The 23,816-nt window shown below is 40.1% G+C and overlaps 1 protein-coding gene across 1 annotated transcript in view; it reads left to right on the forward strand.

Moving 5' to 3' along the window:
- The window catches only part of mpp2b (MAGUK p55 scaffold protein 2b), a 46,051-nt gene that overhangs the window by 21,163 nt on the left and 1,072 nt on the right, over positions 1-23,816 (forward strand). Inside the window, exons 3-12 of the mRNA XM_083932353.1 lie at positions 5,505-5,605; positions 13,768-13,920; positions 14,175-14,330; positions 15,385-15,612; positions 18,600-18,731; positions 18,853-18,955; positions 20,729-20,797; positions 20,879-21,040; positions 22,550-22,752; positions 23,203-23,331. Coding sequence (XP_083788479.1) covers positions 5,505-5,605; positions 13,768-13,920; positions 14,175-14,330; positions 15,385-15,612; positions 18,600-18,731; positions 18,853-18,955; positions 20,729-20,797; positions 20,879-21,040; positions 22,550-22,752; positions 23,203-23,331 — 1,436 coding nt within the window. The remainder of the gene's footprint in view (positions 1-5,504; positions 5,606-13,767; positions 13,921-14,174; positions 14,331-15,384; positions 15,613-18,599; positions 18,732-18,852; positions 18,956-20,728; positions 20,798-20,878; positions 21,041-22,549; positions 22,753-23,202; positions 23,332-23,816) is intronic.

Here is a 23,816-nt window from a genome sequence, read left to right on the forward strand (position 1 = left end):
CGCTTCGTCAGGGAGCTCCAGCAACTGTAGGCAAGTGGAAAATATGTGCTAAAGCCCTGTAGTGGTTTCTTGCCGTAAGAAGCCCCTCAGGAGTTGGTGGAAACCAAACACAAACATCACCTACTGTGCTAGTTTTGCCCTTTTCCTGTTAATAAGTAATGGTGCCTCTTTCACTTATCATGATTCAGCTGTAGAACATTTACTATATTTGCATTTTAAGACGTTTATCATTTATCCTAAGATTTTTAAGGTTTATCTCACTGAGTTTCAGCAGACCAGGCTGTGTTGTTTCTGGAAGCAGAATGCTGCACACTGTGCTCCTCTGTGTTTACGTCCCCATGAGGATTCAGCATGGAGAAACACCAACACAACTGTATCTCCCACATCTCTTCCTCCATGCTCCACCCTCCCTCAGCTCCCCTCTTCATCCTCTCTGTGTTTCTCTAACCTACGCTCCTTAGCAACATAACAACCTTCAGTAAGTGCTGGCTAAGAGGTTCATGTCCCCTTGCTGTGCTCTAATCACAAACAAAAACATCCCAGATTGTTTGGCGGCCTCCATGTTATTGAGTTTAATTGTACCTCACAGTGGAGGTAAAGTCGCGCACAGATGAAACCTTAAGAGATAAAAGCACCTTTTATTCGGGTGGTTCTTGTAATTACTTATTATTTGCTGACACCATGGCAAGGAAGCTCTTGTTCTGGTAACCTTTGTAGAGAGATGATGCTGGAGGCCACCACAGTGTGTTACTACTGTCAGTTTATAATTGACAGGTAGGATTTTATCTGTGTGTTTTTTCTAAAGCATATGTTTTGTTAGCTGGGCGGCACTGTGTGTGTTAGCACTGTCGCCTAACAGCAAGAGGGTTTCTAGTTCGAATCCCGGCCTGGGCCCTTCTGTGTGGAGTTTGCATGTTGCAGGTGTGAATGTGAGTGTGAATGGTCTGTCTCTGTTTGCCTCTATGTCTATGTGCCCTGTAATAGACTGGCGTTCTGTCCAGGGTGTACCCCGCCTCACGCCCGATGTCAGCTGGGATCGGCTCCAGCCCCCTACGACCCTGATAGGGACAAGCGGTTGAAGATGGATGGATGGGCGGATGTTTTGTTGGCTTCCTTAAATTTCAGTTTTCTTTAGTTGTTATCTTTTGTATACACCATCTCAGTCGCTTGGGAACTTTTGATTTTTGTCATGATTATTTATCTGCTCTACTGGGACTCCTCTTTAGGAGTTTCCTCTTAAAGGGATGGTTCAAATATTTTGAAATGTAGTTGTATGAGGTAGCCATACACATAGTCAGTGTATTACCAACAGCTGTTGGCTCGTCTCCAGTTTGGAGAAACGGATAGGACAGGCACAGAAACAAAGCAATGTATTGCTGTAGCTGGGGAAAGGCCATCTAAACATACACAAATATCACTTTAAGTGTATTATAAATTTGAAATTATTTGCCGCTTTACCTCACTGTCAGATAGCCCTGTTTGAGAGGGAACAGAAGCTGCCATCTATGCTACTGTCAAAGCCATCAGACTCAACTGAATAAGTTTCTGGTCTACCGCTGCCTTGCTAACGGCAGCAGTACATTTTTTATCAGTTTTGTCAATGGAGTCTGGTAGCTTTGATGTGAGCATAGAAAATGGCTTCAGTTCCCCCTATCTAAAGTTAAACACGGCTGTCTGACAGCAATGTAAAGTGGTGAACATATTCTGAATATAGCATACACTTAAACTAATCTTTTTTTTTTTTTTTTTTAGGTGGTCCTTTTTAGGTAGCTAAAATTCATTTTCAGCTTCCCTCATCCACAGCACTACATTGCTTAGCTTCTGTGCCTGTCCTCCTGTCTGCTTCTGCAAACTGGAGATGTGCCAACCGCCGGCTAATTTAGGTTATACACTGACTATGGATGAAGTACCTCATACAACCCCACTTCAAAAAATCTACACAATCCAGTAGAAGCACAGTAAAGAAATACTGGGAAAACAAGACCTCCTCAAGCATGAAAAGATCTTCAAATCTGACAGCATTTCCCTGGAAGGGTACATAATGTACCCTTCCAGGGTGTGTAGCTGGTTCCTTCTGCCTACACACCTTTGTCCCTTTGTGTACTCCTTACCCCTCACCTGCTAAATGGAGTTCTTTAATGGTATCAAGTTGCAGTGTGTAGTATTGGGAATTTAGATTCACTGCAGTGAAAAATTACTTTCCCCGGCTCCGGGGATGAAAAAACCCTGAGTATATTACTACGCAAATGTTTGAATGCAATTTTGATGCTGATATGAGAGCAGAAGAAAGATCAATACCGTTAGTAGTAAGAAAAACAAAAGCAGTTTATGTGGGTTTATGCAAGGGAGGGTGGCAGCAGTATACAAGATGAAATCTTTCACCTGAATGCTAAAGAGAAAGTTATTTTCAAGAGAAAGTTGCAGTTAGAAAAATAGGAATAAATACTGTATCTTAGTCTAACATTCAGATGTCTTCCTGTGTAAACTTCTGACCTGCATGACATATGTTGTCTATGCTTTGAGGCTCACCAGTGAAAATAAGGGAAGCAACCTTATTTATCTACATATGTAGAGAGAAAGTCAGAGAGACCAGAGAAGGAGGACAAGTTGGATTTTTAATGATCTCTATGAATAATAGAACGACCTCAGGCATACTCAGCAATGGAAAACTGGCTATTATTCTCCAGTCCCTTTCACACCTTCGCATGAATCCTCTGTGACTCCCAGGTAATGACAGTACCACAGAATGTATAAACAACACTATTCCTGATGTTTTTGTTCAACATCCTATATGCACTGTAGGGAATCCGTCAATTTGATGAGGATTGTTAAGTCTGGTTGGGGCAGGAGTGAAATTGGAGAAGATGATTAGTGACATGCAAATGTGTTAAGACAGCATGGGGCTTGTGAGAGAAAGTTATGAAAGAAGTGAAACAATGAGAAAAAGAAAAAAAACCTCCACATGTCTAGATGAAGCAAAGACAAGCTGACGTCGGGAAAAGTTCCGATGTGGCAATGACGCCGGCGTACAGTTGTGGTGATTAAAGAGAATTATGCAGGACCTGTAAGCCGAGCCTGCTGGTCTGATATTCTCTGCCAGGCGCAAATCTGGCAACTCTCCTGCTGGAGCAGAGCCGGTGTTCGAGGGAAAATAGAGGAAAAACAAATCTTCCCTGCAGAAGACTTGTCAAATTATTTATTCAATTTACTTATCAAATTATTCAGAGAGAGGGCGGATGGACTGTGTAATTATCAAGGCTGTCTTTCTCTGGCCTTCTTGCCTTTTATGAAACTGTATCTTTATGACTGTTTGTACATGGATATACAGTTATTACTGCATGTAAAAATACTTTCAAAACACCACAGAAGAAGACCAAAAATAGTTTTGGGCTCATTCTCAAAATATCTATTACCTCATCACTCCTGTTTGAGCATCCTAACAAAAAAACCCCACTGTGCTCTGCTGAGCAGCAGAAACAAATCATTTGCAAGCTTCATGACAGACGTGAGTCGTACACAGAAACACACACCATGTGTTGTGTGTTAGCATGACTGCTAATGTTAGTCAAATGTACAGCATCAGTGGACACACCTTTTCATTATCACTTTCTCTTCCCTTTCCTGTTTTCACTCCTCTTTAACTTGAAACAGTGAGTTTGGTGATAAAAGAGATAATAATTAGGCGTTTAGAGAACATTTTCTGTTGGAGTTGATAAGGTTTGAGCCCACAGTTTTATTTTGTTGTTTGTTGTCAGTAGAGCAGCTTCAGGCTGCACTTCAATGAAACAATTAAATACAATCATGGGGCTCTGTGTGAGAGCCTTATTCATGATTCCATATAGTCACAAATCTTGTTTTTCACAAGACAAATGTGAATTTTTCCATTAAGTGATGTTCTCTCAAATGCTGTTAGGTGGATTGCCTTGCAATGTTGTACAGATTGTATGGTTCAGACAGTCGTGGTCCCCAGAGGAAGACCCCTATTGATAGTCATTACCTGACTTTTTCCCCTTGGCCCACCATCACATTAACATTTGTGGTTTTTAGTGATGTGTCTTTACAACTGTTGGATAGATTGCAATGAAATTTGGTTCAGACATTCACGCTCAGAATGATTTGTAATTAATTCCTGTAGCACCGTCATTGCGTCAAAAATGTAATTTACCCAATACTTTGGTTTATGTATTAAGAACTTTCCCATCTGCTTCAGCTGTGCTGTGTATTCAGTGCTAATTAGCAAAATATTGGCATGCTAGCATGCAACTAAGAAAGTGGTAAACATTATACCTTCTCAACATCATTGTGATCATTGTGAGCTATGTTGCCATGCTGGAACTATTATTTGGCTCAAAGCACTAATGTGAAAGAATAGCTTCACAGAGCGCTAGCATTGCCATGGAGATGTTATTCATTGGCTTCTGTGCAATTAGTCACTTTAAATTACATTATATGATGATGGTGATGTCAGTGAGTGTGAAACCTAAAAGCATCATATTCCAAGCCAGTGGAGATGCTTTGAAGGCAGACTGAACTTCCGCCGACCTTCAGCGAATTGTTGACGACACCTTACATCAGCTGATTGATTTTCTTCGTCTTATTGATTCTGTGGTTTAGATGTTGTTTGATTTTACATCTTAGAGATAAGGCTGCGTGTGCATGCATGCAGTTTCCTTTATGGGCTTATCCTAAAGGGAGCTACATGAACCAGAAAAAAATATTTCAAAAATGCCATTGACTTGTGCCATAATGAAATCTAGTCTGATCCCCAAGTAATGTACTGTTTGGTGCAGGCATGTAAACTGGTAGAAAAGTTTATTCTCTCAGCAACTGTGTGTGTGTGTGTGTGTGTGTGTGTGTGTGTGTGTGTGTGTGTGTGTGTGTGTGTGTGTGTGTGTGTGTGTGTGTGTGTGTGTGCGTGTGCGTGTGCGTGTATGTGTGCGTGTGTGCGCGTAGCAGGAAGGAAGTTGGGAGTTGGGGGAAAAAGATACTGTCGCTTCTGACAGGCGTAAGAGGAGGGTGACTGACAAAGGTGAAATTGCATGGGAAAGGATGAGGCAGCTCCCATCCCTCCTCCTCGCTTCTCCTCCCTCCTGCTCACTTCGCCTACAGCCTCCTCTCATAGAGTCACGCAGTATGAACTGTAAATGTGCTCCCTCCCTTCCTCTCTCTCTCTCTCTTTCTCGCTCTCTGTCTCTCTCTCTCCATCTCTATCTCTCTCTCTCTTTTATTGAAGTGATCTTTATTGTCTATCCCCCATGGGTAACTGTAGAATATGGAAGAGAGGAGTGAAGTGAAATAAACTCTTCTTTTTCTTCTTTTCTTGTGTGTGTGTGTGTGTGTGTGTGTGTGTGTGTGTGTGTGTGTGTGTGTGTGTGTGTGTGTGTGTGTGTGTGTGTGTGTGTGTGTGTGTGTGTGTGTGTGTGTGTGTGTGTGTGTGTGTGTGTGTGTGTGTGTGTGTGTGTGTGTGTGTGTGTGTGTGTGTGTGTGTGTGTGTGTGTCTGTAGCCATGCATCAGGCCCTGGACACACTGAGTGACAGCACAAGCTCTACAACTGCCAATGACCTGGACCTCATCTTCCTCAAAGGCATCATGGAGAGCCCCGTGGTGAGAACAGCTTAGTACTGTAAATGTATGAGGAGATGTGTGTTGATTGTGTGCCACATAGTAAAGAGCATCCGGAGCATTTAACTGGAGTATGTCCAGGGATGGACGAGCCACTGAGAAAGGACTTTAATGTCACTAAATCACAATGTCATCCCAACAACTCAGGCTAGTCATGTTAAGTTAGTTTTAGTCTATATGCTCCAAAATTACGTATTTATGAACTCAAATGAACAATTTAAATGCAGGAAGAAAAATATAGTAGTAAATGGCCATGCAGTTCCACATTCTGATTTATCATTCAAATTTGATTTCAACATACTTTGCATGTGCCATTTGCTGCATTAATGCTGACACATAATGCATTACAAATCACTATGTTTTCAAAGACTAACCGTCGTTACGAGAAGCTTTATTAAAATGATATTCCAATTCACACCCATTCTAATATTTAAAATATAATTTTGAGCTTTCAGTAATTATCTTAAGAAGACAGCGTAAAATCATCAAGTGCGATCACATTAGCATGTTGGTGGTTTAGCTTCATTGTTTTCTCATAAATTGAAAATGCAGATGCAAGATAAATGTTATTTTCACTGTCACTCTGTAGAGGCAACCAAAAATAATTCTTATTATTTATTGAATGGTATATTGAATATTCTACTTTATAGAGGTCATTTGAAGGTGTTTTTATTGTGATACAGAGATACTTGAAAATGTATGAGCAAAAGAGCAAAAGAATGGAATAGTAGCCAGTGAGCAGCACAGTTACCCCTGACATGTTTGACATGTTTGACATGTTTGACATGTTTGACGGATTGCAGGTGAAGGTGGATGATGATGATGATTGTGATCAGTGGAGAATCCATGAATGGATAGCAGCCATTAGTTTCATACTTATTCAATTATTTCAAAACAACAGTTTGAATGCTTTAGTTAACGATTTTATGTGGTTTGTAATAATACAGAATTGAAAATGAATCACTTGCACGTTGATTATAAGATTTTACGTGAAAGATTATATTAACAGGGGAAAAAGGAAAAAGTACAAGGCAAATACAGAGCACAGATTTTAATAAATGCTGAAGTGGCAACAATCTACTACCAGTGGTTGTAAATCATCTTGTATAATGGAAGTGCAATGCATAGAACCAGCTGCACCTTATAGATCAACACAGTGAAATTCATATACATACTGCTGAAGCACTTGTATTACAGCACTCAGGGATTTAAAGTGTTGCCATACTACATGGATGTCCATGTCCATATATGTCCATGTATATATATATATATATATATATATATATATATATATATATGCGTTGTTGTTATTTTCCCACAGCATGTATATCTGTGAGGATGAATAAGATACATTTTAGTATCAGTTTCTCTTTGGCAGTTGCCCAGACATTGGATTAAAGTGTGTCCTGGTTGGAAGCATATCAGTTGTTATTCCAAGAGCACTGAAATGTGGCTGGCAATTGTTTTTTGGTTGTCTTGACTGGTCTCAAAAACTCCTCTCCCAAAAATGATAAACACAGGTAAAAGTTCCCATGTTGTGCAATCATGTCTTTTTTGATTGTAAAGCAGGTAGAAATGCTGTATAAGTACTGTTTCAAAACGCACAATCCACAGAGAAATGCACACAGCCTGTAATCAGAAACTGTCTTTAAACAAGCTGTCAGGATGTCCGTATGGTTATGTCAAATCTACTTACAGTATAGGTAGAAAGTTACAGTCATTCCCGCCTGCAATGACAGAGATGGCAAGAGTGCAACTGCAGAGGACCTGGAATTCTGACCAATCAGAGCAGACTGGGCTTTTTCAGGAGGGAGTCTTAAAGACATACAGTAGGTGAAATGAGTATAATCAGAGAGAACATTAAACATTAAATACATTGAACATTAAACCCTGTGAACATGTTCTATTAGAAACCAGTATGCATACACGTATGAACCTGAAAATGAACATAATATGGGGCCTCTAAAAATATATTCACAGTCTCAAAAGCTTTTAAACAGTATTCACCCTCTGGCTCTTTAGATTCTGAAGGTTTTAGATGTTTGTGAATGTTCACAAAGACATAGTTTGACATTTTCAAATGGTGCTGTATGAGACAAAACAGAAACGTTTGCAATATGTAGCACTTTTGTAGGAATTCATTATTCTCTTATAGAGCAGATTTAAGTCAGTACAATTAGCTGTTTGTTTCAGGTCTCGCCACAACTTCTGGACTTTGACCTGAAACCTTAACATTCTACTCTAGTTTAGACAAGTGTGTGTATCAGATTGCTTTGCTGATCCAAAAATGTCCAGATTCAGCAAACTATTCCCAAACAATTTTTCTGTTTAAGCAGTGACATCCACATGCTTTCTGTCCCCCAGTATTTCAGTATTTGCAGTGTCATGAGCGGTGAGTGTACCTGAACAATATATTCAATAATGTTGGATATCAAAGATAAACCTAACATGGGCCTTTTTTTTCTTACAATGAAAACTTTGTGAGAATCAAGCTGATTCCCAGAAACATGACAAAAGTACATTTTCTGCATAGAAGCAGGAATTTAAAAGGAATTTCCTTAGTTTTCTGGTCCCATTTTTAAGATTATGTTTTTAGGCTTTTTATGCCTTTATTTGTTAGTACAGCTTAAGTTTGACAGGGGATGACATGCAGCAAAGGACAAAAGGTCAGTCAAACCCGGAGAGGTCTCAGCCTCAATATATTGGGTGTCTGCTGTACCAGGTGAGCTACTGGGTGCCCAGTACCATTGTTTGGAAGTGCAGGGAGAAAAGTGAAAGAGCTATGCAGTGAAAAAAACGTTTTTTACAGAGTTTCGTCCCACTACGTCTTTCTCTAGCGCCAAAGCACCATTTTACGTAGTATTTTAGTGTAACAAAGCAACAGGAAGAGAAGTTAAAAACACACTGTGGTACACTGCAAAAGTAAACAAGGAAAGATATAGATGCGGTTCACATCGTGCACTAAAATGTATTCTTTGCCTTTTCTTTATGCTGTCAACAGTCATTAGTATGGATTACCACGTATATCTTTTTAACTTTGCAGTCAGTGATGGCTGAGTAGTGCTGAGATGGAAGCTTTTTATGGCCATGAGGTTTCTCTGCACAGGGAGATGAATTGGTCTGCGGTGCTCAGACTCAGACAGAGCCAGAGGTAAAACGCTATGCAGTGTCATTCAGTAATTCAGAGGCAGTTTTGTTCAGGAAATTTGGAGATGGACTATCCACAGGGAGCAATAGGGAGTACTGCGTCAACAGCCTCACGTTGCTTAAAGCAGAGCTTCTTCTGCTCCCTTCTACCCCTATTTTTCTCTCTGTCTCTTGATTTTTACTTTCTTTTAAGTAAATGCTGGTTGATTTCCTGTGTGTGTGTGTGTGTGTGTGTTTTGGTGTGTATGTGTGTGTGTGTGTGTTTTGGTGTTTGTGTGTTAGTGTGTGTACCGGCATCTAAGATCACCACGCTGGCATTAGTACTGTCTGTGTGTCTGAGAGGGTTTATGGTGGTCCAGATGTATTGAATAGCATTTCCATAAAAGATTATTCAGCTGATGCAAGCTGTGAGAAAGGATGCCTTGCTTAAAGATGTGAAAAGGATTTCCAAGACCCCCCCCCCCACCGTTGGTGAATCTATAACAAGCTACCACTTAATGTGCCGAGAGTGGGAAGAACACTCCAAACAGATGGACAGAGCAAGGGTCCATGCTTGCGTACATATGGCATGGTGACTTCAGTGAATTGTGCTGATTGCACCTCATTCACTACAGAATGATGCAATCAGCACAACCAGCAATTCTATAATGAATGTGTAAGATGATTAGGCCCACAATGAGCAGATATTGAAAAGGTGCTATCATCATGCAAAAGAGCTTCGACAGTGCTCGATTATTAGCAGTTATGACTGTGGCACTGACTCAATGCCTGGCTCTGTATCTAACTGAGCTATCAGGACTATTGAGTCATTTTGGGCACCTAAATGAGCTGCTTTTAGACATGTAGTTATGTACCTTGTACTTTAGATTTTCCCTCAACTTCCAAGCCATCACATTGTCCCTGTTGACTGTATATGACACTCCAAGGTCTTTGTTAAATAGTGCCATGTTGCTTCCAAAACAATAAGTTCCGGTGCTGAAATAAACAGCTTGTGCAAAACAATAAAGTAGTTATTATGTGACAGGCGGCCAAACCCTGACAATGTCACGCACGCTCTTGAAATTTAACTGAACGTGAAATCTTGCACAAAAGCTTGTTTTCCCATAAAGTATCTAATGAAGCACTCTATTATACCCATTCTCTAATTAATGTGGCATTAAAGTGCACCTTTGTAACTTCTGCTGTGGCCATATATTACATGATGATAAACGTAGTATAACGATAAGGAGAGAAGAGTCATACAGTAAGTGATGTGACTCAGTGTTGTCAGTTATACAGCAATATCTATTTAAAGTCTGTTAGCTAACATTAGTCACCATAAGCTACTGTGTTTTAATGCTTATTAATTGTTTTCATATCTCAGATGATGAATATGTTGTTGTTTTTTATTTCAGCACTCACAAAGTCTTGCTTTAAGTAATGTATTACCGTTATCATTCACTAGTGATGACCAGTGGGAACAACACTGATCCAATTACAGTAAAGTTGTTCTATATACTACAATTGTTGCTGGAGTTTTGACCTCTTAAACAAAATGAAACAAATAAATACATAGATATAAATGTACTGAATTATTATTTATTATTGAAATAATAAATCATGCATCAACAACTATAAGGCTGGTTGATTTCCTGTGTGCATATAAGTATAACATTTTTAAATGCAGCAACAAATTTATCTAAATGTACATAATGCATACTGTAAATTTAGAAATGAGTAGAAAAGATCGGCCCCATTGTAACCGATATTTGAGTCAGAATTGGCCCGATATCAGTATCAGATAAATGCATCCCTAGTTACAGTACAAGCCACTGAGTTATTAGTAGTGGGTTTTGTTAAATTTTATATTGGAGAAGAGGAGGCTGTCTACCTAAACAAGAAATTTATTAGAAATTTCTCAATGATGCAGAATACAATTATAACTCTGCTTTATCATTTTATATTTGCCTTGAGAACAGCAGTGCTCATCTGCCTTTATAGCTGAAATGTCTAGGAGGTGATAAGGAAGATGGGCAGTGTCTTTTTTTTTTTTTTTTTTTACAATGAAATGCCAACTGAAATCTATCAAGCAATAGATGAATTGTAATCTGTCCATCTCTTTACTTCACTTCACTTCAGGCAGTGATATATTTGGAACAACGCCCTTTGGCTGTGATATAATCCCAACATAACACTGCCTGTCATGAGCTATTGCTTAAATATCAACAATCTGAAAGGCTGATATAGTCTAAATTCACATTATAATAGGTAGGAGTATAGAGTAATATAATAGGAGTATGAAAACATGCTTATCTTAGTCATCTTTGACAAATAATATTATCTCCTCAAATATAGCCAACTCATTTTAAGGTTCAGAACAGACACATGCCTCTAAAATGTTGTCCATGGCTCTGAAAACACTGTCATCATACAGCATAGCATCATGCTGGCATGCTGTCCAAGGGCAGACGCTGACAGCTCGCGCCATCAGTTTAAAAATAATTCTGCCAAAACACCAAATGAGCGAAGTCCTTCTGCCGCATCAACAAATCACTGTGTGTTCTAATCCATGTACAAATAACTTTGTCTGTGCGGCTGTGTGTGCTGTGCTTGCCTCCTTGAGTTTGCAGAATGTGTGTACTAAAGTGCATTTTACGATTTGTGTGTGAGGCTGTGTACATGCAGGCATTTGGGAATATCTTTTAATGTGTGTTTGTGCACCATATCCTGTCTCTCTGTGGGGATTCTTCCTCTCTTCCTCAGTAAACAAACAACGGAGCGTCCAGAGTAGTCGTTTGTCCCAGCAGACAAACCCTCTGTGGGCTCAACTGACGATGTGAATGTTCAAATACAAGATCGCTTGGCGACACTCACGAGTACTGTAGTGCCACTGTAAATGATAGATAAAGAGTTGATATGTACTGTAATTAGGTTCTGAAGAGTTTTAAGGCTTAATACATGTTTATGTGTTATTTTATTTTCACCATATTTCAGTATAGAAATCTCACAACATAGAAGAAGAGTTTTTTTTAAATCTGAAGATGCAGCGTGGCTTGAATAACAGCAACTTTTCCAGATATCATCAAGTTCTGCACTTTATTGGGTAATTAAGGACTGAAAATAAACACAATTCTTTATGTTTTGGACATAAACAAAAAAAACATCTCATTGAAGAGGAATGGGAGAATCTATGTGAGCTACAAAAAAACTCAAGTTCAGCTTTTTGGAGATAGATTTGTTTGAAAAGGTTCATGCAGTTCTTCATTACTTGAGTACTAAAGAGTCTTTATACCAAATCTTTCAACTGCTGGAGACAGTGTAGTTTATCTGAGGCAATTCATTATCATATATTCTGGTCTTGCCCATTATAAATTCTCCGCTACCACAGACTTGCTGCCACCAGTGGACCCACTGGACCCGCGGCCAGCTCCCCAATTAGTTAAGGCTAGACTAAATAACAGCATTCAGTTATTGACTCTTATACTTAAAGCTGTTTTATACCGCTGTGTGGTAACTTGCCACCATTTCAATGAAAGGCAGGCAGCAGAGGGGAAGAGTTTTTTTACCAAGGTCGCAGGGTTATGAAGCAGTTGCTGCCCACAAGAATGTCCACAGATTTTGCTCTGCCGCCAAGAGTTCACAGGGAAAGGCAACAGTCACGTCCTCACTCACTCTGAGCAGTGGTGTGCAGTTGGGTTCGCCCAATAAGGATTTTTAAGGGCTGATGCCGATACCGATTCTTTTTTCCATCAGCCTTAGCCGATGACCGATACGGACTGCCGATTTTCTTGAGCTGATATTTGGAGCAGATTCTACTTTTTTTCCACTCAATTTACATCATAGAAATTACACAATGATGATAACAAATGTTACGAGTCTCAATTTAAAAAAAAAAAGGAATATTTATTTAACGTAAAAAAGGCGTCTCCATCAACACGGAGGTGCCTGTCTACCTGTAAATAATGCCGGGGGAAAAATATAGGCGAACACAGTAGCCCACATCGGCCGATTCCGAAAAACGCAAGTATCGGCCAGCCGATGTATTGGTCTATCACTAGCGTGCAGTAACTCTTCACTCTTTCACTCACTCACTCACTCTTTCACTCACTCACTCACTCACTCACTCACTCACTCACTCACTCACTCACTCACTCACTCACTCACTCACTCACTCACTCACTCACTCACTCACTCACTCACTCTTTCATTCACTCACTCACTCACTCACTCACTCACTCACTCACTCTTTCACTCACTCACTCACTCACTCACTCACTCACTCACTCACTCACTCACTCACTCACTAACATACTTACATAGCACTGTCCTGGATTTACATGCGGTCCAGTCAAAAAAGAAGTCTTAAGACATGTATTTTCAAGGCAATATAATCATAATAGAAATGGTGTATAACAACAGAAATCCCAAATCAAAATGCAGACCCATGCAGACAAAATGCACCAGATGAGAAAGGAAAAATTCTTTAAATGTTTTATGTGACCCTGCACCAGAGGTGTGGAAGCCACATCCAATAACCACTGCCCCTTGTGTCCATGGCAGCAGAGAAGAAGAAAGTGAAAAATGAATGTTCCCTGAAATATTGATGTTTCTCAGGAACACACCGAAAAAACCTACAGGGCCCAGTATTTGACTCCAGTTTTGTGCTTAGTTTTCTTGGTTTTTGTGTCTTTCATTGAGGATTTATGAGTGCAGGCTGTGTGTTGCTCTCAGCACGGGTTGCTTTCAGGTTGCTGTTTTTGTCGTTTGTTATTGTGCCCTTTTCTGTGTTACTGAATCAAAACAAACAGTCCCACAGTCAGAAGTCTTCAAACATTTCATTATAACTCAGCAAGGTACATTAACTGCTTACTGAGCAGGTGCACTAATGGGACTCGATGCTACAGATTCCTTTTCTGAAAGACTACAAAGCAAAGCTATTAGATAATCAGGTAATCCTGGCACTAATGATGGGAGAAATAACTCTAAGTAACATCTCTTTATTTTTCATGAAATCCCAGGCCCATGAGCAGTTTGAGGAACCCAAGCTCGAGGCTGTGAGGGAGAACAACGTGGAGCTGGTCCAGGACATCCTCAGCGAGCTCAACCCACTCACAAACAGGAGCCAGGCAGTCGACGAACTGGTCCGCATCCTGAAGGAGCCTCACTTCCAGGTCTTACATCTCACAGCAAACTGTTACTTTACCTAACGGGCACTCAGACTCAACCTTTGATTACCTTTCAAAGAGATGTTCATGCGTGTAGCGCTAGCGTGGATAAAATCGGAGCTGTGTTTCAATCCATGCAGTGTCTGACAATAGCTCTGCACAGACCAGAGCAAGAACACCTACTTTGTTCAGTATAGTCAGAAAAGCCTATTTGTCGTTGTCATCATCAGTATTTGTGTCACCTGCTGTTCTGCTCACAGTCCCTCCTGGAGACCCATGATTCTGTGGCGTCCAAAAACTACGAGACACCTCCCCCCAGCCCCTGTTCCTTCATGGACGCAGCCCTCAACAACCAGCCTGTTCCCCCAGACGCAGTCAGGATGGTTGGAATCCGTAAGGTGTCTGGCGAGCACTTGGTAAGTCTGTTCAATTAAGGATTATTATCTATGGTAATCAGCGAAGGGAATGGAGCTCTGCTGTAAATTGTAAACAGATAAAACTCCTCAATAAATGGTATGATTTGTGTTTTTGGAGTAGCACATGCTCTCAGTATAATGAGATCTTTTTATAGCATTGTTAAAAAGAGAAACAAGTTAGATTTTAGCACAAATAGGGGTGAATTATGAACATGTTGTTGATTAATACCAGGGACTCTGTCTTTGTCAGGTGCTCTGTGGTCTCACTTTCTACACACAAACTTTGCCAACTGTCTTTGTCCCTCAGAGCTTTCTGAAGTATCAGTTCCCACGTTACTTTACCATGTACGCACTTAATGGTGCCACAAAATCCAAATTGTATCAAAGGTGAGGATGCATATGTGGAGCCGAAATGGGACAAATAAGCTGTGGTGGAACCTAACTAAGTACATTTACTCAAGTACTTCTTTTTAATTTTGAGGTTCTTTTTACTACATTTATTTCATAACTTTAGTTACTGGTTACTTACTTACAGAATAATACGAAATATTACCAAAGCATTAATTATGATGCATTATTTCTAGATTACGATTTTTGTTTATTAATCTCCAGGAGAAATTCACAAGCTACCCATCAGAAGTATATAAAGTAGTAGTAGCATTATAATAAGATATAATAATACATTATTCTGAAATGGGCCATTGCTGCATAAAGAATACTTCTACTTTTGGTGCTTTAACTCTATTTTGATGGCAATACTTTTGTACTTTTATTTAAGTAAATATTTAAACATATACTTTGAGTTATTACAGAGTATTTCTACACTGTGGTATTGCTGTTTTTATTTAAGTACAAGATCTGAGTACTTCCTCCACCACTGCAAATAGGGAGTGCAGACCGACCGTAATATAACTGTCAAACAAGCAAACACGCCCTGAAATATATCTTCATTTCAGCCTAAATATCCTCTTAATGGAACAGTTGGAACAGTTTTTCGCAGCCAGCATCTGGTGGTCATCACGACTCTCAACTATTAAATTTTGACTGTGTGTAGGGAGTGACGTTCCGAGTGGAGAGCGGCGAACTGGTGATAGCCAGGATCCTCCACGGCGGCATGATCGACCAGCAAGGTCTGCTCCATGTGGGTGACATCATCAAAGAGGTTAATGGCAAGGAGGTGGGCAATGACCCAAAAGTGCTTCAGGAGATGCTGAAGGAGGCGAGCGGCAGCGTGGTGCTGAAGATCCTGCCCAGCTACCAGGAGCCACACACGGCCAGACAGGTCAGCTGGGGGGGTGAGGCAGGGATACCGAATCAAATCAAATACATATTGTGCTACACATTTGCACAGTTAAGACACCCAGAAAATAATAATAACTGGAAGAAGAACTTTTTATGTATGGACTGCCTCCTTTCACCCGTTTATATGCAGAATTTTTATATACAGTGCTTTACAGAAGACATGAAACAAACACATGTATAGCATAATAAACTTAATTAGATAAAATCTAAAATGAAGGGAAATACAATAAACAATTGTAAATAGATTCCAAGATACTTCAAAATATAAAATGATAATAATGATCATGACAAAGGATTGTTCAGGCGAGTCCTTGTTTTGGAAATGTCTTACAGATCTCATACTCCGCTGTGAATCGATATTGTATGAAACTTTCCGATTAGTTTGAAAGGTTGCTGTTATTTTCATCAGTCAAGTACCACTCACTGTCCTCCCTGGCACACTCCCCACTGCCTGTAACCTTGCATGCTGTGCCAAGAATCCTATTTTTCTGCAGCGGGACTTTGTAGATGACATTGCTTTACAGTTTTGTCACTTATCCAAATGTACTGTAGAGTCATTTTCTGCTCATTCATAATGGATCAATAATTGAATAAGTCTCCAAGAACAAGAAAGAGGCACAGCTCATGACACTCCAGTTGATGTCATGCCATGGCTATAAAGTTCATATCAGAAAGATTATTGTAGTTTGATAAATATCAGTATTGTAGGAAATGGCTCAAGACATAGTTCGTAATGTATTCGTGGCTCTCCTTGGGTTATGCTGGCTATTGAACACACGTTTTCTAAAAGCCAGAGGAGGCACTGAAATTGTAACCCAGTTTAGAGTGAGCGGAAAGAGAAGGGTTATGTTGCCTGGTGATGCCAATAGGATAGAAGGATGAGCACATCGGAGGATGCACTACAGCTCGAGATGTATTGGGCGCAAGGATCTGTGACTGATTGGTCTTAGCAGTAGAGGAACACTAGAGCTTGAAGGAGCTGTGCCAAATCAATTCCTTATATTAGACCCAAATATACTTGAACAGAATTTACAAGAAAGTTATGTAGAGAGGTTTTATGTGCGAGTATTATCAGCAAAGACATACATATGTATTCGAAGCATGTATTGTATCTAAAATTTCATTTAACAAAAGTAAAAGGTCAAAAGTTTGCTTTCCACTGGATGATGATTCATTTTTAGCCACACTAGCAGTGTCAGTCATTCCACCACTTTATTCAGATTCAAATATCTCAACAGCTTTTTGATGGATTGCCACGACATTTTGCGTAGTAAAGTATGTATGAGTATGTGTCCTACTTGCTTCGGTGAAACCTTGAGTTTTCCACATGCACCAGCTGAGTTAACACATCTCTAAAATGTCTCTAATGGTTGGATTGCCATGGCATTTGGTACATACATTCATGTTATCCACAGGTTGATTTGTAATAACCTAGCTGTATTTTTGGTAAACTTAACTTCTTCTCTGGCACCATTAGCAGATGAAATTCCAACTCAAATTGTAATTTGAGCTGAAATTGGCAAAAGTTATTGTAATTGTGAGCATGTTGCCATACAAGTATTTAGTAGTGTTTAAATCCATGATTCACACCGATAGCATGGCTGCAGACTGTTTTTATCTTATGCTTTTGACTTTAAATTAGCCTAAGAAACCAGAGAACTCCTCAGCCTTCGGCGTGACTGTGTAATCTTTGAAAACATGCAGAACTGGTAGTGTCAGGTTTGCAAATGACAGCAGCTATACAGCATTTCTACAAAAAAAAAACCCAATCACATTTCCAGCTAGTTTTTTTTCGCACTGTTCTGGTAATGACCTGTAGAAATTGAGGGCAGCAGCCAATTTGGCAGAAATTCTGTAAAATTGCTTTCATGTAAGAAAATTTTTCTTAGGGTTATTCACTGAAAGTATTTCTCTGAATCAATGCTCTTTCAAACATTTCAAAAGGTGCAGGCATTTCTGAAAGACGAACATATTTCTACAGTTTCTTAAGAGATTCGCTTTGAGTACAAGTTTAGTTTAGTTTTCCTTTTCTGTGGTAACAGCTTCATATATCAAAGTGCCTACTTGAACACTTAATAGTGGCTATCAGTAATAGACATTAAAGCATGATTTGGCTGTGCCCATACAGTAAAGTGCTGTGTAGGTGGATGTTGTACTGTGCAAGGAGTTGCAATGATTAGAGTTGTTTGCAAAAGTTGTTTGAATGTAATCCAGCTGCCAATGTTTCACGCCTTAAGCTTGGCCATCGCATGGTGACTGAACTCAACTGACAGCTCCCTTTGGTCAGTTGTGTGTGTGTGTGTGTGTGTGTGTGTGTGTGTGTGTGTGTGTGTGTGTGTGTGTGTGTGTGTGTGTGTGTGTGTGTGTGTGTGTGTGTGTGTGTGTGTGTCTCTCCAGTGTGTTTGTGTTTCTCCAGTGTGTCCCTACAGGATAATGAGACTTACACACAGTACAGTAAGAGCTGGCAGCCTTTTTTTTTCTGTACATGCATCACAGTACAAGAAAAAGCGTCAAGTGCAAGGGGGGGATGGGATGGTTGCCATGACTACAGGATTTCTTTCTCTCTCTCTCTTTCTCTCTTTCTCTCTCTCTCTCTCTCTCTCTCTCTCTCTCTCTCTCTCTCTCTCTCTCTCTCTCTCTCTCTCTCTCTCTCTCTCTGTGTCTGTTAGACTCCTTGTCCTGTCAGTGGGGGTTGGGATACAGGGTTTGGTTTATGAGCTGAATCCTGAAGCCTTGAAATGTCATGAAAGTGAACTGAGAGATGGAGTGGGCTTTAAGTGCACAAGGCTGTTTCATAGTGACGGACACTTACTCAACCCATCTACAACAGATCATATAGTGTTCATACACCAAACCAGAGGCAGCAAAGCCAGCTTTAAATGCATATTTTTTTCAGTCCGTCTGTTGACATCCATTGCTGCAATTTTACTGACATGTTCCCTCTTTTCAACTTCTATATCCATTTAGGCCTTTGTAAAGTGTCACTTTGACTACGACCCATCCCATGATAACCTGATTCCTTGTAAGGAAGCAGGTCTGAGCTTCAACAGTGGTGACATTCTGCAGATTTTCAACCAGGAGGACCTCAATTGGTGGCAGGTCAATACAACTTGAGATATTCAACATTTCTGTGCAACAATTGCCTGAGCTAAGACTAAAGGGTTTTATCCACTGGCTTGTTCGCTTGTTTCCCCTTATTCTTTGTGTCTTTACTTCACAGGCCTGCCATATAGAAGGAGGCAGTGCAGGTCTAATTCCAAGCCAGCTGCTTGAGGAGAAGAGGAAAGCATTTGTAAAGAGAGATCTGGAGCTTGCTACCACAGGTACACCCCTCAGCAACACGCAACAGAGCAGAGAAGCACTTCTAATTATGCAGATTCGACACAGACTCCTCACTGCACAAACACATCTGCAACAAAGACAACATCTGCTCCTCTCCATATCATACAAGCGTTTAATCTGGCGCTGGCCGCTCATCCTCCTCTCACCTCCCCAGTCTGTTACTCTTGTCAGTAAGCACTGGAGCACTGGTAATGAGCATCGACGTGACTCAGGCAGCCAGATCCAATCTGCTTGTTATTAAGGGTCTGACATACACAAACAGTCCCTGACAAGAAGCGTTGATTGAGGAATGGTAGTAAGACCTCCCTAAATACAAACTTGATCAATAACCATGTCCTCCTATGAGATGCAGGGGGAAAAAGGCTCTGCTCCTTCAGATTTATTCACTCTGTGCAGAGACCTCAGCAGTAACAAAACAGGTGGTGAGTCACAGCCAGCAGCATGCCCTTCACTTGTGGAGGAGAGAGAGATGACAACCCAACTATACTGCCCTTGGATCCTGGGAAGGACACATCTGCCTGCTAGCACGCTTTCCACATATTATACCGACTGAGAGCATCATTTGAATAAAGAATTGTTATTTTTTGGATGGTGATGTCTGAAATTGTTATTGTTGGTGCCAGACAACCAGATAGGGATCGCTTTCTGTTTTCCTCTGAGCTAACGTTATCACCAACACAGGAAACACTGCATTTGTCTACTGCGCAACGGAGACTGCGATAACATATTTTCTATTTTCTGTAGCAACATGGCTGCTGGCAGCCTGGCTACTGTCAAAAGCAAGACACAACTTTAACTATCCCAATTTGAAGCAGAAACCTCAATCTCAATGCTCAGGTAAAGGTAGAATGAAACACTCAGGTCTGATAAGTTAGAGTAAAACACACTGTAGTATTAAAAAGTAGGCCGATTGTTATCACTCTCCCTCTTCCTCCATCCACGTGGCTGTTTTTCTTTTGCCGGTACTGTATCATTGGAGTTTGGTTGGTCCACTGTCTGACAGTCACGCCTCTCAAATGGCTCTTTTGTGAACAGTGTCTAGGGCTCTTATTGTGAAAGGTAAGGCAGTAGTGAAGCTGTAATGTGCTGCTGTTGACAATGTGGAAGGCAAAATTGTCTGCTGTCTTGGATCAGACTATGAAGCCTCTGTGTTATTCCTTTATAACCTTCATTATTTCAGGCACACCTCAAGCACTTTTCTCTCCCTTTGTGCCGTAAAGCGAGTCATTCAGTTGCTTATAGAGAACCAATCTAAACACCAGTGGTGTAGCCGTTATATTGTGCAATTAATATTTATTTCACAATGATGAGTTAAAACAGAAAAGTTATCTGTTGGCACTTTAATCCAATTCTTTTCTTCTTAATCTTAATTTCTTTGTATATGTGTATGTATTTATATGTGCTATTGGCACCAACAAATAAAAGGTATTATTATTAAAAACACAAATTTAGCACTCTGGCTGTAAGGTGCACATATTATTTGGTGATGGGGTGAATTATGACATGAAAATGACATCCTGCATGGGCTAAATAATCTGCCATGGAAGTTCAACAGAAAGCCTAGCCACAGGTGCTCTCTGCATCATAGAATGATCAATAGTGCCACCTAGTGGGATTGTCTCACTATAACCTTCTAAGATTTATGACCCAGCAGTGCTTTCATTTCACCTTGACAGTAAAACATTTAGACTTTGTTGAAGTCAGAGACGAGCATCAAGGTTGGATGTTAAATTGTGTGTTTCTGTCTGTGTCAGGTCCTCTATGTGCTGGGATGGGTGGAAAGAAGAAGAAAAAGATGATGTATTTGACTACCAAGAATGCAGGTAACTTACCTCACAAAGTAAAACCCCTTACACTCTTTTTTTATTATTATGTTCATCTCTCTACTGATGGTTTCTGACTAGAATTTGATCGCCATGAGCTGCGGATATATGAAGAGGTTGCCAAGGTCCCACCCTTCAGGAGGAAGACGCTTGTTCTGATTGGTGCGCAAGGGGTCGGCCGTCGCAGTCTGAAAAACAAGCTGTTGGTGTCAGATCCCCAGCGGTACGGCACCACCATCCCCTGTGAGTGCAGCTATTTATTCATCACACTTGTTACATGGTTTTGTATGCAAAAAATGTTTCTATTGTCTTTTGCAGACAATAACACAGAAACAGGTATAGCACATGTACAGTATGTCTGCTTTAAGGTAAAAAAAAAAAGAAAAAAAACACAGACAAAAACAGAAAAACCCCAACATGAATCCCACTATCCCTCCCAACAACCCACGTCAGACCGGTCACAATAAAAAAACAAGTAACCAAATAACATGTAACATAAGTAGATAAAGTAAGATAAAGTGGGGAAAAAAATAAAAACACACTAAAAGCTAATAGCAAAAATAATTAACATAATTTAAGAAAGAGAAAGACAACAAAAAATAAATAAATAAAGGGGGGGGGGGGTCTCTCTCCTTCCAGCACTAGGAAGTGTCCTCAGCATCGTCAGGAGTAACAGTAATACTATGAGTTGGTGGAGAAACATGTTTCCATTTAAGGAGAATGTTACGTCTGGCTAGCAGGGTGGTAAAGGCCACGACAGGTTGTGTAGTAATGGGCAGATATTTAGACGGTGGAAGCCCAAAAAGAGCAGACAGAAGATTTGGTTCCAAATTTAGAGCTTGTTTGAGGGTTTGAAATATATCGGACCAAAATTCAGAAAGCTTCGGGCCCTTCCAGAACATGTGTGCATGGTCAGCTAATCCACCTTCAGTTTTAGGGAGTTGAAAAATTTGTTTTTTGATACAGGCTGGTTTATTTTGCCAGATAATAGCGTTAAGTTGTTGGTCTGGGTTAGTGAAGAATGATTTGTTAAGACAAATTGGGAGGTGTTGATAAAGGTACAGAAACTTTGGTAAAATAACCATCTTAATAAGATTAACCTGGCCTACAAGGGACAGGGTGAGGCCTGCCCATCTAGACAAGTCTGACTTGAATTTATCCAATAGCGGCTGGAAGTTCTTTTGAAAAAGGTCCCTGAAGGAGCTGGTGACACCCACCCAAAACTCCTCGTCAGCTGTTTTAAAGGGGAATATGGACTGTGGGAGTGATCTCGCCAAGTTGTTGACAAAGAGTAACTCACTTTTCTGAATATTCAATTTATACCCTGATAGGTGTCCAAACTGATTCAGGATTGATAAAACTGCGGGGAGGGAGGTTGTGGGGTTTGAAATAAATAAGAGAAGGTCATCGGCATATAAGGAGAGTTTGTGGACCAGGCCAAAACGAGTGATTTCTTCAAACTCATTCTATACAAAGATATGATACCTTTGATTGGTCTTTTTCATTGTTATAGTGTTTGTTGTATTTGTTGCATAATATGCTGTTGTCATTTTTCGTACTGTTTTTCACTACAGTGCATTTTTTCACTAAAATACATTTATTTCTTTCAATCCTAGATTTCAATCTATTAGTGTTGAAGTTGTGATGTTTTTGTCAGATTTTCCCCTTCTTTTGTAATTGGATCCTTGCATTTTTAGTGTTTGTATTTGCACTGTGCAAAGGATCTATTTCTGCCTCTTTTATATCCTTCAGTCACCTCCAGAAAACCGAAGGTGGATGAGAGGGATGGGCAGATGTACTCGTTCATGACCCGCGGTGAAATGGAGTCTGACGTTAAAAATGGTCGTTTCTTAGAGCATGGCGAGTATGACGGGAACTTATATGGGACTAAAATCAACTCTATACATGAGGTGATCGAAACAGGAAAGATCTGCATCCTGGACGTCAACCCACAGGTAGCTCCTCTCTGCCTTTGTTCCTTGCTTCTTTTCCATTGCCATTATTTTCCAATTTAAATGACTTAGTATAAAATTCTTTATTACAAGCAATTATGTACAGCTTGTTGCTCCTAAAGTATTTTAGGGTTAAGCACATCATCAATATTTATCCAAAAAGGGTCTTTTAATGACCAACATTGTTTGCTGGAAACATTCAGCTCACCTTATTTGCACACATAAGCTTGATACATTTGTTAGATGAAGATGCTGCAGTTGCATTATAATCTCATTCTCAGCTAAATGATTACATGTAAAAAGTTGGACGCCCTCGAAAACGAGACGACTGCTCATATCGAGGGGTTATCCATAAATAAACTTGAAACTATGTATGTTGGAGCTATTTCCATTGCTTTCTGTGCAGTGATGCAGTGATTGTAAAATGTCCCATGTGTATATTTTTCTCTGAAGGCTCTTAAAGTCCTGCGGACCTCAGAGTTCTTGCCCTATGTTGTCTTCATCGAAGCCCCCGATTTTGAGGTTCTCAAAGCTATGAATAAGTCAGCGATTGAGTCAGGAGTGGTCACAAAACAGTTAACGGTGAGTTTGTGTTCTCTCAGAGGCCCTGAAAATCCACATTAGAGATTGCAGTCTCTGCTCTGTCCTCTTCACACTGGTTTGATAATGAGTTATCAAAGGATATTTTTTCAAGACTTTAACTTTGATCATTTAGTCATAAATACGTAACAAATTTATACGGAAAGAAAATAAAGAAATACATTTAAAATCATCAGGGGTTTTAAATGTCTGGTTCTACCTTTAGAATCAACATCTTCTACCCTGAAATAGACTGAAATACATCACAAGAAAGCTCATTGTACTAGTAATTGGAATTCCTAATGTGTTTGATTTACTCAGCATAGCAAACAAGAAAGTTGCATTCCTACTGTTTAAATTATGTAAACTTATTTGATATCATTTGCGTGACAATTCCGCTGTTTACTCTGCTCTTTAATCCAAGTAATTGCCTGCTCATTGTATTTTCATCTAATCGTCTCTCTGTCCCGCACCCTCTCCCTGAGATG

This window comes from Echiichthys vipera (assembly GCF_963691815.1).
Source record: "Echiichthys vipera genome assembly, chromosome: 18".
In the NCBI taxonomy this organism is placed as follows: domain Eukaryota; kingdom Metazoa; phylum Chordata; class Actinopteri; order Perciformes; family Trachinidae; genus Echiichthys; species Echiichthys vipera.